Source organism: Trachinotus anak, unplaced genomic scaffold (assembly GCF_046630095.1).
Source record: "Trachinotus anak isolate AG129_WGS33_773 ecotype Australia unplaced genomic scaffold, CSIRO_AGI_Tana_v1 ptg000025l, whole genome shotgun sequence".
NCBI lineage: Eukaryota > Metazoa > Chordata > Actinopteri > Carangiformes > Carangidae > Trachinotus > Trachinotus anak.
Genome location: NW_027273876.1, coordinates 8,500,150 through 8,519,856, shown reverse-complemented (window position 1 = coordinate 8,519,856; position 19,707 = coordinate 8,500,150). Strand labels below are relative to the sequence as shown.

The 19,707-nt window shown below is 44.3% G+C and overlaps 1 protein-coding gene across 1 annotated transcript in view; it reads right to left on the bottom strand.

Annotated features, from left to right (window-relative positions):
* Positions 1–19,707, bottom strand: part of LOC139608463 (zinc finger MIZ domain-containing protein 1-like) — a 110,015-nt gene that overhangs the window by 38,206 nt on the left and 52,102 nt on the right. The window contains exon 3 of the mRNA XM_071462248.1: positions 1,352–1,471. Within this exon, the coding sequence (XP_071318349.1) occupies positions 1,352–1,420 (69 nt within the window). The 5' untranslated portion in view covers positions 1,421–1,471. The remainder of the gene's footprint in view (positions 1–1,351; positions 1,472–19,707) is intronic.

The window sequence follows — 19,707 nt, the reverse complement described above, 5'->3', positions numbered from 1 at the left end:
GCCTGATAATAGGACCGAACCGATTAGTCAAACAGGAAGCAGATGCACTGTGGCCATGACTGGGAATCTTGGAAAAGGAAAGAGTGTTACTTTCCTGCTTGTTTTGTTCAATTGCAAACAAATAAAACAAAATGCAATGAGGAAAACTTCACATCCTTGAAGTGGCAACTTGAGTCAATAATTACAAAGACTGGTTTCAGCTTGATGGTTTTAGGTGAGATATCTAAAAAAAAAAAAAAAAGTCATCAGCTCGAAGGGTTGTCAGGGCTGAAGATCATTTAACACAAACTCCTTAAAACTAGATTCATACAGTAAGGTTCAGAATCACTTATGGTTATAAACATCCCATATACTGTGCAATGGTGAAAGAAGAACTAATGTCCCTCACTAAAATAGTTAAAGAAGTGAGTGTCAGTGCTCTGCTTACTCTGCTGCCACAACCATCACCTGAAAGCCACACTGCCACTGCTGCTGCTGCTGCTGCTGCTCTTCTTCATGTAGCATTTCCAAGGCACCACCTCCACCCCAGCATCCACCTGTACCCTCCGTGTCTGTGTTCTGCCTCAGAGCAAGTTATTACCATCACTCCCCACTCCCTGCTGCGCAGAGTTTCCTTGTGGGGATGGACGAGGTCAGAGCCTTGACGCCCAACATCAACACTGTACATAATCCACGTCTACATAACAACACATCCTATGGCTGCCTGACCTCAAGTTAAAGTAGCAATCCTACACTGCATTTCTACACTTTCCCACAGTGCGGATTGGTTTCTTTCAGAGGTAGATGGTTGGTTTGTAAACCTCTAAGCAGCATTTGAACACTGTGCTGCAGCTGTTCCAGGTGAGTCTGACTTTGTATTGTACTTTTTGGCTGTTTAAACTACGGCAATGCATCATATTGTTGCTCTCCGGGGAAACTTTGTACTGCGTGTCCAGTCTCGGGGATTTTCGTGCTCTTGGACCAAATGCACAACAACACTGTCCTCTTTAGGATTCTCTTACCATTTTCTCTTGCTTTGAATATTATAAAATTGCATTATCTTCAAGCCACAACACTACTGTTATCAGTTTATCTCACAAACCAAACCTTTTGAATATAAAATCTCAGTGTGCAAGGTAAGAGCTCAGATTAATGTAATGGAGGAACATTTCCCCCTAAAATAAATAAATTGAGGTGCAAAAGATTGTACTCAACTACAATACTTTATGCTTCTGTATACACCATATCATATGAAAGAAGTTGCATAAATTTGCTTTATGGAGGTTATGTCTAGCCCTCACATAATGTGGCAAATAGAAATGTTTAATACCTGGTAAATCAGACAACTGACTGACGAAACACTCTGTCTCACCTGTTTGATACACTGCAGACGGTCATTGGTCTGCTGTATGTGTCTGTCCATCGACGGAATAGAGTTCATGTTGATTGTCCCTCTTTGGCCTCTACCTGCCAGCCATTAAACTGGAGCGTTCTGCAACAGAAACACAGACACGTGTTAAAGCTCGCCTCTTCCCAGGGAAGCTGCCAATCCCATCACCAACAGGATATTGCAGTTTAGTGTGTCTGTGTGTGTGTGAGTGTGTGTGTGTGTTTGTGCTGTGAGCTGAGCAAGGAGATATTGATTTGGCAGGTGACAAGCACCTCAGAGAGCCCAAAGGATGACATTTCTCTCAGCTCCTGTGACACCCTTAACAAGCCTTGGCGGTTGCCCTGAACGCTGCCACACACCTTCGCAGAGGACACACTGGACAACTTGGAGGAGATGTCTGACCATGTTTAAAGCACCTCGGGGTGAAAGTGAACAGAGATGGAAGGACACACATTGTGTAGAGCCTCACAGTCTGTCAGCATTACCTCAGAAAAGTGCATGAAAGCCTTCCATCCAGGCCTGTGAGAACATTAACTTGGCATGTGGTTCTCTGTTTACATTACTGAGCCATTATATAATCTTTGGTTAACAATTATCTGTACCCTGGGCCCAGACATGCTCTACATTTCATTTCTTCCCCCCTCCTCCCACTGCTCTCCAGCAACATAAGAGTTCCTCTAACAAAAGCCCTTACAGCGCACTATTGATTTTGGAGCAGCAGCTTATGGAAAACCTTTTTCTCTCTTTCTCTCTCTCTCTCTCTCTCTCTTTTTCCAGAGGAATAATTTTTCATGGAAGGCAAACAATGGGGCTGTGGTCTGACATGCTACACAACATTATTACAAGTTAAAAAGTATTACAAGCTACATTAAAGGTGATCAATTTTGCCTGTGGGGGTCTGATTTAATGTTGCATTCAACGTCAAATAAATATCAGACTCGGGGTGTCGGCTATAACTCACAGTGACCTGCAGCTTCAAGTGGAGGGGTGAGTGAATTAATAAGCACACACTATATGGGTGGTGGTTTGAAACGTACCCCTCCATCTTCACCCACCGTCTCCCCGCCACGCTCCCCCTCAATCTTTCCCTCTTGCTACTGCAGGGGCATCTCTTCCCGCGGCGCATCATCTCTCTCTCAAACACTGCTGGTCCCCCCACCCCCCCACCCCCATCACTCAGAGCCCCTCCCACCCTCATGCCATCTTTCTCCATTACCATCACACAGTGAGAAATTTCACTGCACAAAGTACCGGTGAGATGAGGGGGAGAGGGGAAGAGAGAGAGGAGGCAGCATGCTGCACCACACTGATAATACTCACTTAGGGGTCTCTAGCTGGATTTAACGGCAGGGCCAGTAATCTACTCCACTAGACAGCCAAAGAGCTTTTATGCTACCTATTGGAGTTGCTCATGCCTGTACTTGAGAGGAGAGAAGGGCACACTAGTGCATTCCTCTTCATAAATTAGAAAGCTCATAATGAAAAGAGACATTGGAGGCGTTTTTCCACTCGGACTCTCTCTGCAGATGAAAAGTTCTTGTTTGTTGATGTTTTTGAAGTTGCACATGGGCAAACTTTTGAAAGTTGAGGGAGGTCTGCATTTGTAAAATCTTGACTTTTCTGAATTTTATGAGGTGGTAAAACAAGAAGCCAACAATCCTGGTTGAATGTATTCAAGCACAGATACAGAAGCACAGATTTTTGTTTTTCAGTATTTGAACATCAATATATGTCCATGCACTGACTTTTTAAGGTTGCTGCTCTCTGTGCCAGCTGATGCTGAGCTTATCCTTGGCCAGGGTGGCCCTGTACCATCGTGCCCCTCAGCCACCAGCAGGTGTCTCCCTGGCCCTTCAAAGGCCTGGCTAGTGGCACAAAGAAGGCGGAGCGGTGTTGCTTTAAGCCTTTACAAGCTCTACAAATCCTCAGCTGCTGCTTCCTAACAGGGCCCACTCAGCCCAGCACTGCCTGTCTGACCTTGTGGTTATTGATGAGCGAGTCGACCTGCTCTCTCTCTCAGTCTCTCTTCCCTGCTGCCCTTCCCTTCGCTCTCACTCCCTCTTTTCTCTCTCCGTGTCATTTCTCTTACCTCCAACAGTGAGTTAAAATAAGGGGAAAGAAAGAGGCTGGGCTGCCATTCACCTCCCCTCTGCTTTCTCTGTTAAACATACATCGTAACAATATTCCTGACCTCCGCACACTGTCTACTTACTTATTTATTTTTCCTCCGTGAGATAATTTTTAAAAAGTAGGAAATTACATAGTTGGGGAATAATTGAATTTTCAGATATTCACTTGTTCTAATTAAACACCAGTTCTTTGTTATATCTTTAATGACTAACAAGAGCCAAATTAAAGATTAAACCCATGATGCTGTGGAGATATGACAACAGATGCAATTATGAGCCTGCCCCTATTCACATGCTCTCTTTTTTTTATCTTACAGATGTTATCATTTATTATTTTCTCTGCGCCATTACCCTATGTGAACTTATTTCCCTTGCTTCAGCTAGTTACCCCAGAAATCCTTCCGCACACTTTTTCAGTGTGTGAGGGGGAAATCAGTGCAGATACACGCGTTACTTGAGCTTAATTTACTGCAAATTGCACGGCAGGCGTTACACAACAAGTTGAGAGCTGTGGATTCCTGCACAACAAAAGACACATGGGGGAGTGGAGGTGGGAGAGGAGGAGGAGGAGGGAGACCCGCTTTCCTTCCCCTATTCAAGAGGGAGCTAAAATATATGTATTGAGTGGGAGCTGTAATAAAACGAAACGGGTGAGGAGATGCAGGCTGGGAACAAATATGAAAGGCAGTGGAGTATGGCGGCAAGGCGATGGAGCACCACCAGAGGATTGGATGAAATTATCTCTTTATAATCAGGGGGCTTCTGCATGGCTGCCTCCTCCATTGCCCAGTGACAGATGAGGCCTACCTCTTCAAATGGGCTTTTCACAGTGCTATCAGCCCACCTCTGGGGTAAAACAATGTTTTTCTTCCCCCCCTGTACCACCACTTTAAAAGCTTTGTTTCCACATGGCACCCCGCGGAGGCCAGGACCGACTCCCATCAGGCAAGGGTCCATGTTTGTCTCATCACGTGATCATGTTACATAAGTTTACCTTGACAAGAGCTGCAGATTTAATTTGATGACAAAACAGCGCCACGACAGGGACGGGAAGATGGTGATGCTAAATAACGCTGAGCGTTATCTCCACTAAGTAAGAGGGAATGCGTTCTGAGCTGTCACAATTGCACATTTTGGAATATAAACATTATTTCAGACACCCAAAACCCAGGCCTGCATCTTCAAAGAGAGCTTCTAGCCTGTTGAAGTAACGTAGATGAGTTGTGTGCCTCTGCTCTGCAGGATAAAAACAGTCTGAGGGGGGAGAAGAGTAGACAATGATTAGCTTTATCCCACCATCACAGCAGAACAAATGGATCATGAACCCTCGCCGCTTTACACAGTCTCTCAGCTGAGCTGTCAAGGCGCGGGGAAGTGGTAAACAGATTTAATTTATTCATAAAAATGCCTTGTGAACCAAAACAGTCAGGCTACTCTGGGGCCGGGCACAGTGTTGTTTAAAAGATATTTTCACTTTGTTACAATTTGGCTCTTATTTTTGTAGTTTTGGTCATTGGTTGTGATAACATTGTGTTCGGCAAAGTAACTGCTAACATCTGGGAACGTGGAAACAACAGAGTCCGACAGGGTGAGAAATGAGCAGTCACACGATGAACAGTAAGTTTAGTGAACGCACCTATCGCACAGGAAACTGGAGGACATGCACAACTAAGGTGAGTCCAGTAGGTCAAAGTTGAGACAGTTTAGGTTTGTTGTTTGTGCGATGTTGAGATGAGACAGTTTAGGTAATAATCTTACCATTTGCCTTGGTTTTCTCTTCCAAATAAAGATGGCTTAACTGGAGTTATGTTTAAAACCTGTATGATATCTGACCACTCTTCTGTCTCGCCATGTTGGGTTTCTTTTTAGCAGCAGCGCCTCATCCCTGGATCTCAGCAGTTTAGTCTGTGAATGCAGTATTATAATTACTGATAGGCAAAATGACGATGAAGCCAAACGCTGAGTTTAAAGATCCCCTCCTCACATGTTTTAATACTTTAAGTGTAAAAATATCTCAATCTCAATCTGCAAAAGCCCCTTCAAATTTTTTTCCACTCAGTTTCTGCCATTGAAAATCCCAGCTTCTATGAAAATGCCAATATTTTTAATTTCAAACGTTTGAAGACGTCTTCTTTACTTAAGTTTCCACATCACACCTGTGTAAACAGTGTATTGAACAATGGGCTCAGAGAAAATCACAGAACTTGTGCTTGTGTTAAAATCAGGCTTCAAACTTTTAGCCCCTTTTAGCAGCTAAATGTTGAAACAGCCTTAACTCGGAGACGGTCAAACATCCAAGTGATGTAACAATAAGCTAAACACATTTTTGAGAGGAGGAGGGTTTTGAATAAATTAAACTTATCCATGAAAGGAGAGTTGGAGGGTGGCTGCAAGAATTGAAAGACAGCGAGCTGTGCTGGCAAGCCTGGACCACACACACACACACACACACACACACACACACACACACACACACACACACCCACACATATACCCCCACACACACACACACCCAACACACACGCACAGATCTTCTCACCTTCCCTTGAGTGCTGAACCGGCATCATGATACCATAACAACACCCTCAGTCACTCCTAATGTGCTTTACAACAACACTACAGGCAGGGTGTTACACCTCCACAGAGCTGTGTGAAACATCCCCCTCAACTAACCCACCCACACACACACACACACACACACACACACACACACACACACACACACACACACACACACACACCTCACTAATCGAAAGCTTAAAGTACTGCTGACACTATTAAAACAGAACAAGGTGGCCTGAGCGAACAAATCAGCATCACTCTCGCACCTTGTGAGGACACATGAAGACGCACTGCTCAAGGTGATCGTGTCCCCGCGTGTCGTCTATTGTAGGTGAATTAGGCAATAAAAGACTAATCTGCGCCATCATTGACTAGGGCTCGCCTGTTTGCAGCACTTGCTTAAGGGCGATAAAGATGAGGGAGGAGGTAGGGAGGAGGAGGAGGAGGTGGAGGAGGGGGGGCGGGTGGAGGAAGCATCTCTTTACCCTCATGATTTTAATGAGCTTTGATTCCGAGATATGTCTTGTTTTCTTCCGACTGTCGGCCGAGGCCGGCGTGAAAGCTCCCCTTTAATTATCTCAGCATTGTAGAGACGCCCTTTTCTTGCACTGAGGGAGGGGTGTTTAGTTTGGAGAGGGCAGCTCTAGGACTCCAGGTGTCTGCCTGGTTCTCTGCCTGGTAAGTGGCCAGACAGGCAGCGGGGACAAAGCTGTGTTTGTTCGACAGAGGAAAAAAGCACAGAGGATGGAAATGTGTACGAATCGGCACCGCTTCCATTGTTGCTTTACAGAATGTGCCATAATCCCCGGCAGGCTCCATCCAGAGCTGGCACGGAGGATAATATGAGCTGCCTCCTGCCTGTCCCACCTCCCTGCTCTACCTCCCCTCCCCTCAGCCCTTCTCCATCACCTCCTCCTCCCTTCCCCCATTTCTCTGCTGCACACACATATGGACACGCAGCCACTCAAGTACACACACACACACACACTCTCTCTCACACCTCCCCACATGGCTCCTTAACAGGCTTGGGAATGGATTTCTTTTATTTAATGTGGTTTGGTCTGCAGCTCCAGCGGCAACCATGAGCGAGGGCGGGCTCACAGTTGTGACACTCACTCACTCACTCACTCACACACACACACACACACAATCCAAGCAGCCCTGCTGCGTTGGTTGCTGTTCACTGATCTCTCCCTCTTCCCCTCTGTCTTTCTCCATCTCCCATTCTCCCTCTAACTCACTCCACTCTCTCTCTCTCTCTCACGCAGACCCTGCCTCCCTCCCTCTCTCCTTCCTCCCCTCCCTCCCCTTTCTGCCCTCTCACTTTTTTTTTTTTTTTTCATGACAGCTCACATAAGCAAGCCTCCTGGATTCCTACGGGAGCCCCACGTTCAGTACACAGAGATTGTTCAGCCATCAGGCACATCTGCAGCGTGATTAGAAAAGCAAAGGGAGCATGGTGGTGGAGGCAGGAGGAGGTTGGGGTGGTTGCTGACGCCCCCCCCCCCCCCCCATCCCCAGCAGCAGCAGCAGAAGAAGAAGAAAACAGAGGGTCGGGGATCATAGAGGGGCCTAAGCAATATCTCCTCTCTAACCAAGTGTAACGTTTCACCAAGTCTCAGAGGCCGATTGCCGACTGTGATACAAAAAAAAAAAAAGAAAAAGGACAAAGGACAAAGGCAGATTGGGGCCAGTCCAGTCTCCCTTCTTCACCACCAAGCCCCCTCCCACGCACCCTCCAACTCGCCTGGCTCCTGGGGCAAGCAAAGGGAGAGGAGATGGTCCAAGCCACACGCAGTCATGAGGAGCATCATGGTCGTGGTCTCGCCTTCTCCTGTTTGCCCTCTACCGCCTCCTCCAAACAGCTACTCTTTTAATTTCCTTCCACCCTTACGCTAATAGCAGGGGAGGAAGAGAGAGAGGGAGAGGGCGGGGGTTGGTAGGGGGTCAATTCCCCCGGGGTGCTTGAGGCAGCACAGATGAGCCACATGACTGCGCGTCGCCTCCACCAAAGAGCAGCATGGAGCTAACAGCTAGCCAGCTAGCCTCACGCTCTCTGTGCCAGCCTGCGGTGCTGCTCTATCAGCCTCACTGCTCGCTGCCAAGCTCCTCTCCCTCTCTCTCTCTCTCTCTCTCTCTCTCTCCTCTGCAATCCTCCAGGAATTTCGGAGGCATGTGATGATGGTGATGAAACCAGCGAGCCAAAGTGTAAACCTGCAGCTATTGTTACGAGATGAAGTGAATTCACACTCAATATCTCACAAAGAAAGCCGTCACCACTACCCTCGGCCCCATGAAACACTTTGTCTTAAAAATTGCCTTTGATTGTGAGCACAGAGGAAAAGTCAAAGAGGTATTTTATTTCCATTCTGGTGAGTGATATTGTTGCTGTGTAGGTGCCGACAATGCTTCAGACAACTTGTGAGTGTTTTTTTTTTTTTTTTTTTTACCCCCCTTCCCTCTTTATGCTTTTTTTTTTTCTTTGCCAGTCTCCTGGTTTATTATGCATTCAGCTCATGTGTCCCTCCTGTGAGTGGCTGTTCATTTTCCACATACCACGCTTAATCCGGCCAGCTAAAACTTTGAAATAGCGGGAGCCACAGACGCAGCCGCTACCCAGGAGGAGCCATTATGAGGTCTGGGAGAGAGAGACTGATAGCGCTGGGGGGAGGAGTGACAGGCGAGCAGCAAGATACATGGGAAGGAATTCAAAGAGGGCTGAGAGCAGAACACGAGGGTGTGCGTGTTTGTGTGCTCGCCGCCTCGCAAGTGTGCGCAGGCGGTGGTGATAAGTTAGGGGTAGTTGTGTGTGTTTGTTGGCTTGTGCGCGTGTGTTTGATGGGGTTACTGGTGTAGGCAGGGGGATGGAGGTCCTCCTTCTCTCCATTGTGCCAGTGACCTTTGGCCTTTTGTGACTTTGAGTGAATGGGAGGAGAGAGTGAGAGCGAGAGACTTTAAATAGTGCATGAGCTCAACCTGCCCAGACACTGATGGACAGCAGCAACATGAGCTTTCTCTGTTTCACCCAAGAAGCCGCTGAAGACATACCATGAAACTGCCAGACCTCGGGATGACCCCACTCACATCTCCCTTTTAAATTTTCATAGGCAGAGTTTCTGTATGTTGGCTGCAACTAATTATTAATGTCTTTTTTTGTTTTTATTTCATTATCTTATTGTTCAGGATATGAAAAATCTGTGAAACGTGCCGATTATAAGTTCCCAAAGCCAAAGGAAACGTCTTAAAGCAGCTTGTTTTAAAGATACTCAATTCACAATGATATAAAACTGAGGAAAGCAACAAATCCTCACATTTCAGAAGGAGGAATGTGTCAATATTCTTCTCCTATTAAATGACTTTTAAAGTTATTCTTCATGATTTAATCTATCTGTACTGTTTTTATATTAGACTATGAGGGTTATCTGTATTATGATATTATTTATCTTATTTTTGAAATATATTTATAGCATAGTTTTCATAATGGTATGCTGGCTGCTGTTATTTAGTCAGTTTTACATTATACTTTTGACCTCATTTGTACTGTACTCAGCTGATTACTCTGTTCTTATTTTAAATCTTTCATTAGGCCTATAACTATAAGTTAGAAATCTACAGAATATGTTCAATGTGCAAAAACTGTCTTAGTCAGAGAGATTTTTAGACTTTCTGAAGTGCTTTCCTGGTTAAATTTAATATATTAAAGCCAAACTATGTAACATTTAAACTAAGAAATGACGCAGGCTTTCTCTTGCAATTACAGTTAAAATACACCAGAGATATACTCAGCGGTTTTGCTGCTACAGGTGTATTTGGTCTGGTATGACCAGTAGCTGATGGTGACTAACATTACAGTCAGTTGGCTGACTTTAACTACTACTGCTACATAATGTTTATTATTTACTTTTATCATGTAATTGTCACCTGTGGTCACAGAGACCAATGTTCAGCACTTCAGCAATCGATTCAAAGAATAGTCGTTTTTGGACACAACAAATTTTCCAATATGATCACGGGAGTAATTCAGAATTTTTCTTTCATTAACTTTCTCATGTTTTGTGGCCAAACTTTCAAGCACCTGCATCTTCTGAAAACCATCCTCTGCCCCACTGAACACATTCGCATCATCTAACTGGCATGACTCATAAAGATACATTTTTTCATATCAGCAGATTGTTTGATAACCTTACTGAGCGGACTGATCCTGTGTTAACAGCTTGCTAGTATCTGCAGCCATCGGTCCCTCCAGGGAGAAGCCTCTCATTCCACAAATGTGCTCAATTAAAAAGAGCAGAGTGCTTAGAGAGGGGCAGCGAGGGGCCATTCCGTGTGCCTGTTTGATCTGGATTTCCTAATTGGTCAATGACAACACATTACCAGACAGACGCTTGATCCGCAGAGAGGAGGCTTTTGACTGCGACGGTTCTGCCTCTTTTCCCTCCCCTTCCCCCGAAACACCGCCGCCATCCTACAAACCCCTCCATGACCAGGCAGAGTATGACTGTCCAAGTGTGTCTGCATGGTAAAGGAGGGGTGGGGGTCTGTTGTGTGGGAGGGGGGGGGGGGGGGGGGGGGCTGATTTAGAGGTTAGGCAGCACAGGCGGCCGTAAATCTGTGTCACAAATCTTCCTTATGGAGCTGTGGGGAGCAGGGGTGGGAGGGGTGACACTCACACAGACATGTGATGAAACCCATGCAACAGACAGACCTCCACCTCCACCTCCACCTCCACCTCCAACTCCCCTCCTCGGCCTCTGCTCGGGTCCACACCGCACCACTTGCACTCTAATTTGCCAGAGATTGTGGGCTGCCATGTTCTGATTGCCTTTGTGTAAATGAATCAGGAAGCCTCTCATCTCGTGTGTGGCTGTGAAGAATGCCAATGTGTCTGGGGAGGAAGAGGAGATTCTCCAGGGGAGTAGACTTAGCCGAGTCCTCAATCAAACACTGAAGACATTTATTCAATATTTTTTGTGCACATCTTTCCTTCTTCGCTGAGGCATCCTGAATCATTTCATTCAATATATATTATTTCACCTGTCCCAGTGTGTGGCCCTCTTTGTGAAGTCACTACAGCCTAAAAAAATAAAAAATGAAGTGCAAGTGTATGGAAGTAGCCTCAGTGATGCGGATCACATGTTTGTAGAACAGTATGTCTCATTTTATATAATCTTACAGGGGGCTAAAAATAACATCAAATGAATATTGAATGCCAGGACAGAGGAGGCTGTTTGCAGGCGTTATGTAATTCAACTTATGCTGTCAAGTGATGAAATAACTGCCCTGTGCTCTCACACATGCACACACAAACGTCACACAGAATGCACACCTAATCTCTTTCATACAACACTGCACAAATACTTAATACTGTGAGGGGTTGCTTATTTGTACCATTATGGGTCATCAAAGGGTGCCCAAAGTTTATTCTCTTATCACGTATCAAATAATTACTTCACATTAGAAGAGATCATTTTCATTCTTTGTTTTTAATTTAATTGACTTAATTGAGTTTATTCAGTCTATAAAATGTAAATGAAATATTTTTGAAATATGTTTTTGACCAAAAGTCTAAAACCCAGGAGACGTTCGACAAGCTTCACGTTTGAGAAGCTGAAACCAAACGACGATTAATGAATGAAAAACCAATTTTCAATCAGCTGATTAATCGTTTCAGCACCAGCTCACGTTACTTCTGAAGAGAAGACTTTTCTGCCTCTCATACTTTGCTGGGTATAATATTCGGAGCTTGTATGCTCATGGGTGTAATTTAGCTACATCCCATCTCTAGCTCTTGGCAAACAACACAGCTCCACATCATCCATCAGGGAAGTTGAGGTAGCTTGACAGGTAAACATAAACAATGCAGCCTGCAGTAGCGTTTCTCGAAGTTTACGCCCACACACACACACACACACACACACTCTCTCGCAGTCAAACAGCTGAAGACTGAAACATATATACACAGACAGACAGACAGGGAAGGTGTGAGAGGCAGCAAGATGCTGAAGGAGAGAAAGAGAGACGCACTGGATCAGAAAGGAGGAGGAAATGCGTGCTGCAAGAGGCGGGTAAAAAAAGCGGAAAAATTCTATATCCTCCTGTTTCAGCCCCCGAAAACTGCTGAACCATCAGCAATTACAGGCTGGCTGGGTCATGAATCTCTCCCTGCAGTGGTGTGCTCACTCTCTGCTCGGCGATACTGCAGAGGTGTGCGGCCTCAGTCACCTGGACGCCGACAAACACACACACATCCACATACACATCAGGAAAAAAAAAAAAAAAAAAAGATTAAAGACATAAGCCAGAGCTGATGCGTGACCCCTGTCATTAAAGTTCTGTGCAAATCAAACTGACACTTTGCATCTTCCTTTTCCATGACTGCAAAGTTTACACTGTCAGGAGCGAGCTGATATGCAAAGCAGTTGTTTTTACAGATGCACAGACAGGTGAGTGTGATCCATGGGCAGCAGACCAAACAGGCTGTCACGGTGACACAGTGCAAGCCGCCATGGGACTGGGGGGGGGGGGGGGGGGGGGGGGGGGGGGCCAGGCACATAAGTCAGGACACAAGTAGAAAGTGCTGAACATATAATTAGCTAATCCAGTAGAAAGCACAGATAGGCAGTCACTTCATTAAAATGATTAATTAAGAGCAATAAAAAAAACTTCTTCTTTCAAAACTGCTGTCTATAATTACAAGTGACTCCCTCTTCTCCGTGGCAGAGGGCTCCAATATGTGCCTGAGTAAGTACGTTTGCATGTGAATGTGTTTGTGTGTGTGTGCCTGTGTGTGTCTGTGTGTGTGCGCGCGCACGTGATTGGTGTATCTCAACGAGAGGGAGGGAGAGAAGTCAGTTTCTGTGGCTCATTCAGCGTTAGGATCCTCGGCTAATGAGATTAGTCAATAATGGATTGAAAGCAAGCAGGCTCCCCTCCCCGACACAATGGCCAGAGAGGCTGCCCTGTCAGCGACACATCCTCCGCCGGTCAATATGCACACAAACACACACCAGCACACTCACACTTGGAAACACATCCAAACAACGGGGGCCACCTTTTTAACATACAAATTGTGTTATAATATTGAGCGGCGTCTGTTTGAGACAGTGCTACCAGCCTTGCAGGCCGCAGACAATTCCCCGGGATTTAAATTCAAATTGGGAGTATATCTAGTCTTGATCTACAGAAAAATGGATATTGTAGACGTCATGCCGGGCCCTCGAAAGCCCTAGATCTCTTTCATCACATGAATGAATGGGTGTTTGAGCCCAGGAAGGACAAACAAGTCTTGAGAGGTGAAAACTCTTCTCTTCTCAGATAAACAAAGACATGAAACGGACTTTAAGGCCAGCTACAGCCCAAACAGGCCTCTTTTCCAACGTGTGAACAACCTGTTCGCAAGGGTAAAATAAACCCTGCACAAACAAGACTCAGCGAGGCGCCGCGAGTGTGCAGAACCTTGATGCATTTACAATTATGAGACTTTCACAAAAAGGAGTGTTAAAGCACCAGCAAACACCAAAAGTCAACTGCTTGCTTGTATTAATGTTGACTTTCAGGAATCCCTTGGTGCATCTTTTTAGGCTGAAAGAAACCTACCAGTCTATAAACACAGGCATCATTTTCACTGGGGATTAGGGGGATGCCCCATTTGACTTGTTCCCATTTTATTTACCAGCATCTCTCTCAACAAGGTCCTATCACTGCCGTCATAATCCCAAAGAGCCCTTTTGTTTAATTTCTCACCCTGGGTTTTATCTGTCATGCTACTCACAGTCTGCCCTCTGATTGGTGGAGCTTATTGGGGGAAGAGGAGACGACCCGCAGACCCTACTCAGGGCTGAAAAACTCACTCACTCATTTTTCTTTGCAAGCTCAATTCTAATCCACAGGTGTAAGTAGTAAGAATGAGTCATTTGCATATAATTTCAAAACCTTTTGACAGACTATGGTCAGTCTGGTATGGTAAGTAATGTAAAGCACCACTGTCAACATAATGTGTATTTTTCTAGGTTCATATAAATGTATATAAATACATAAAATAGTATTATTATTAATAGTATTATTATTAATTAAATGATTATGATTATTATTAGATTGTAATAATTCATTTTTATATTAGATGCTATTCCACCCACTAACATCCAGATTGGCCTGCATGCCACTGGGGTGTGTTGGTGTTCCTGTCAGTCCGCCTCCCTGGGTTGGGTCAGCACCATGCTACCAAAGGTCAACCCCCTGGTAATTTGTTTTACCGCTGCCCACACAGGGCGTCGTATCAGGTAAACCAATTATTATCTGACATGAATCGGAGAGCAGAGAGGTCCCACACGACCACTTCCTCTATTATTAGCGTTGCGTCTCTTTCTCTCCGCAAAAAGGCACCTTGTCCCTGATTCCCAGCGTGTCTCTGCTGCTGCTTATCAGCCGCCAAGTGACTCATTTACCTGCAATGTGCAACTCTGTGTGGGATTTTAAAGGTAATTTAACCTACATTCAGAAAAGAAAATGAATTAAGTGCTGCTGTTTCTTTGTCTCTCTATCTCTCTCTCTCTCTCTCTCTCTCTCACTTCGCCATCCTCTTTCTGTCTCAAAAGCATAAACAGCAGTCAGAACGGCGAGCTTTCTCCTGCTTAGTATTCAGCTGTAATCCTCCTGGGTGGACACCATGCTGTGTAGACAATCTGCATTTTGATTGGTGTACACTGGAAGTTTCCGCATGGCTCTTTAAAAGCCGATGCATTGGAAAACAACACAGACTAGTCATTTAGAAATGTACTTCTACGAATATTTTGTAGACTGTGCTGTGGAATAGCAAATAACTTGGTGAGATTTATCTTGTTTCATTAACCAGAGGCAGCGCTGACGCGAGGGTATGATGTGAAACTGATCATTTGTTGTGCTGCGACTGTGTTGGCCAACATGGAAATGCCAGCGATATATAACCCTCTCAGAGAGCCATTTGTACAATCTCACCATTAGGAGCCACTTTGTTCCTGTAGCCCCTCTGGCCTCAAACCAGGCTTCAGCCTCCGATGGCTGTAACCATGGCAACTGCCTTCATTCAACACTTGCAAATAATGAAGACAATGTGTTTTCCATTTAGATGAGCCTTTTTTTTTTTTAGTGCAAGAAGATATGGCGAGTCCATGCTGACTGTTTCATTAAGGGGGCTTAATAACATGATTCCTTCTGCAGGATGCACTGTACGAGTTGAATCACAGATTAAATTGGTCTGGTGGGACACGAGTCAATAACAATGTTCACGATTCAATATTATGTTCAACAACTAAACTTGGAAAAGTTATTTTTCTGCCTGGCCTCAGTGGACTTGAGCGCTGTAGGGAGAAACATCAAAAAATGGAGAACTGCCTCAGGCAAAGAATTTAGCATCTAGATCACACAAAGCAAAACAACAAGCACAAGCAAGGCAGACAAATGAAGAGCAGAGGTCCTTCAACACGCTGCTGATTATACTTGGCCTTTAGCTCTTTTGGACCTTTTAACATTACCACTTATTTGCATTGGGCACACAGAGAGTGCAGACCTCCACCAAGACCAATGTCAAAAAACATTCACCAGACTCCATAGAAAAAAAATTCAAATTCAGAGCAAATAATCCAGATCTGCCCCCAAATTTAATGGGCTCCTCCCTGACCCACACCTGATCCCTCCACCAAGTTCAGTGCTAATCGGTTCAGTACTTACACCTGCTTATCCAACAAACAAGCAAACAAACACAGGCAAAAACATAACCTTAGCGGAGGCAATAAAAACATAGTGCTCCCCAAGTTCATTACTGAGATCTACATCAGCCACTGTACATGGTGCAGCTGTCTGACACAGTTTTCCTGTGTCGTGAGAGATGAATGCTGACGTTTCTGGTGTATTCACATGTACTCTTACATCCAAATACAGTGATTTACGTCACTTTTTTTGCAACCTGTTTCATCATCTGACCGCCGCTTTTTTTTTTTTTTTTTTTTTATTTGCGCTGTCAAACTTTATTGGTGGGATCTTGCTGTTTTTCATACTGTGTGTGAGTATAATGATATAACATAACCGAAAGAGAGGATGGCCAAGACCCAAGTGATAAACAGGATTTATTCTTTTACAATCATTAATGCCTTAGGTGCAAAAAAAAAAAAGCTAAAACAAGTCAAATGTTAATAAGGAACCAAGTGCATATTTGTAAATCTGTGCGTATGTGTGAGCATGTGCCAACACACACACAAACACACACACACACACACACACACACACACACACACACACACATACACACACAGAGTGGAAAGAATGGAAAGAACTCAAGGGGCAGGAGTCTCCTTTCCACTGTTTATAGGGAAAACTCCCTGCAAGCGGAGCCAGCTTTCCAGGCCAAAATTAATTCAACACTTTTACAAATCACTAGACAGGAAACACGGTGTTGTTCTCCACTTCCACTTCTTCTCTTTTGCAGCCCAGTAAACATTCTTTTGATTTGTTGTGTTGTGCGCTCGCAAGGAAAACACACAAAGCAGATAGTTACTCTAATTCCTTGATGACAAGAGTTTATCTTGCAGAGTGGAGTGCATTTCACTGAGTGCAGCTTGTTGCCTCGTGTGGTGTCTGTGTTAACACAAAACCCTGTAAAGACTATTGACTGGAGGAGCTGCTGTCAATAGAATTCCTATGATTTCTATTCTTGCTGTTGCCGATCTTTGTGAACCCACAGTCTGGGGACTGTTCTCCTGCTTCCCTGACAACACAACAGTAAGCTTTAGAAAGAAAGAAAAAAAAAAAAAAAAAACACATATATACAAGCGCACCACAATACCACTTCAGAGTAGGTTTGTTGCTACAACAAACAATGCAGTGCGCTCTGGCGCTTGTGTGCACGGGGGCCACAGTGCACGGTGATTGATATACAAGAGATAAAACACTGTTTGACTCCTGAATCCGGCTCCAATCACACACTCTCTGTGACGCACTCACCACACGCTATCTCTGCCACACACGGCCCGTGCTGCTGATAAGCAGGGCTGAACCAGTCATATCTACCGCTTCTGGAAGAGTTTCTTCTTGAATAAATAAACTACGTCTATAAAAAAAAAAAAAAAAAAAAAAAAAAATCTAGATTTACAGTGCTGAGGCGCTTTGTGGTTTTCAGTAGCAAAGGCGGCACAAGTGACAGGGAGACTTACTAATTCCTTATGGTGAAATGATCGCTCGATTAATCAGTTCATCGTTAACAGAAGATTGAGCGATTACAGCTTCTCAAATGTAAAGATGTTCTGCCTTTCTCCGTTTTATATTCCTCTAAAAAAATGAAAATGTTGGACAGATAGTCAAACATTTTCAAGACATGTCCTTTGGCTCTTGCAGCTTGTGATGTGCATTTTTCACTGTTTATTACCATTGTATAGACTAATTATCAATCAATTAATCAAAATACAGTGATCTATCATGAAAACAATCCTTGGTTGTAGCCCCAGTCTTTCCTGAGATGCAGAGAGAAATGCAGAACATCCACTTCAGCCTGTAGCTGCTCATTACCTGCTGATTCTGAAGCAGCATGAGGAGTTTTTATGGAAAGCTTGTATGATTGGTACACTTCAGTTCAATACACTGCATGTATTTTTAATGAGACAAGCCTTCATGATAGAGGGAGATTGCCGGCATGACTGACGATGCATTACATCTCAACTGGGTATTTGAGAAATCTTTTATGTGAGCCCTTTTATCTTTTGAAGTGTTCACCAATAGCGATATTGAATTAGCTTTTAGCCATTTGCGGTACTAAGGTATTAAAGACATCTCTGAAGAAATCATCTGTTCTCATGATGGACAGTAGATTGTTGGACACCTTTAAGTGCAGCCTTTAGTTTCACTCCCTGTAGAGATGTAAGTCAGTCATTTGTCACCTTGTAGTGGCCCTGAATGCATCTTTACATGGTCATATCCAACAAAGAGGCTTGACCAGTGCTTCATATTGCCTCTCAATGTCACAGCTTCGCACACGTGCACACAGATCTACACACTAAAAGCACAAACACTGTTAAAGCACTTTAGAGAGTGTGACACAAGAGGACACCATGTAGCTAAAGGTTAAAGAAAACACAACAAAAATGAAGACTGCAGGAGAATTTTGATTAATGTTAGACCTCACACACTCTGAGGTGCACACACACCACGCACACACATTCCCACACCACCACCGGAGAGGGACAGAGGCTGCAGTGAGCCTCTAAGAGACCACCAGGTGTGACCTATTCATTATTTACCAACAGAGGCAGACTAGCAGCATCTGCACGCTGTGCACAGCCCTTCCTTTGTAGGAGAGATGTGTCGGGATCAGATGAGAGAGGGCACCTTTGTGGATAGACATCTTTGTTCCCACCCTGCTTGTCTGTCACCCTTTACTGCTCCTCACCCACCCACACAAACAGACAAAAAGCATCTATATATATATATATATATATATATCTTTTTTTCTAATCTGGAAAATATGATTCCACTTGTCCAGAACAGTGATGGAGTAAAATGTTACAGCAGTGACTTCTTTAGATGTATCTTGTTGGATATTGCAATGTATTCAACTAATTAAGTATGTCTTTCCAGAGCGCCACCGTGACAGATCAGGAGATTTGACCTGCTGTGACTTGACCAAGAGATGTGTCAGACTTCATGTTTAAGGTCTTTCACAACCTGTATGACATGCAATAGTCTTCAGTCAGGGAGGGAAAGAGAAGGACTTCTGGGAGCATCATAGAAGTTGTCAAACTTGCTGCTGTTTACTTGTTAGGATGAAGCGATACATTGACACGGCCACCATTATTTTTGTCTCTATACCTGTCTCTTAAGATAAGACTACTGTCGGGTTGATATCAATTACGCTGACTTCAGGTCAACTCAATGTCACAACCCTTTAGCTCATTTATACATAAAACAGATGTGGAGCAACACTAGCATTTCTTTGAAGTTGTGTTTCCAATCCCCCCTCTCTCGTAGGATGGTTTTGGTCTCCAACAACTTCCAAGAAAAATATGTTTGATATGAGCTGCTAAATGCTCCACTATGTTCACCAACTAGTCGCTAACTGTGTCCTCTCTGTGACGGTTGCATGCAGTCATTTTCTATTGTTACGAAAATATCAATTAGTGCAGCTTTAAAAGACAGAAAGAAAAACCTTCCAAGCCAGGGGTGAAGAGAAGGTTGATTTATATCCAACAAATTGGACCACTTTGCACGACCATGTAAATGAGCTTATAAACGCCCACGAGTTGAATGAATGACACCTCGCACAACTTCAGAGCAGAGTGAGAGCTGGGAAAAGGTCGCTGCCTGCGAGGACGGAACGAATTACGACAGACGACTGAGGATATGAAATGTTGACAGATGGGAAATCTGCCTGATGTCAATAAGAGAAGCGAACAATGAGGATCGCTTCACATCAGCGATTACTTATGTAAACGCTGGACCACCACACTTAAGATAAAAGCCCTTCTGGACAAGCAGGCCACCTTTCGATTAATGATCTATTCTACCTTGTGTGTACTCTATTCTATTCTACTTTCTTTTATCTTCTATACAACCACAACACTAGTGGAGACAAATTGCCCTTCCACGGACAGCTTGGCACAGGTTCACACACATCAAGGGTCATTA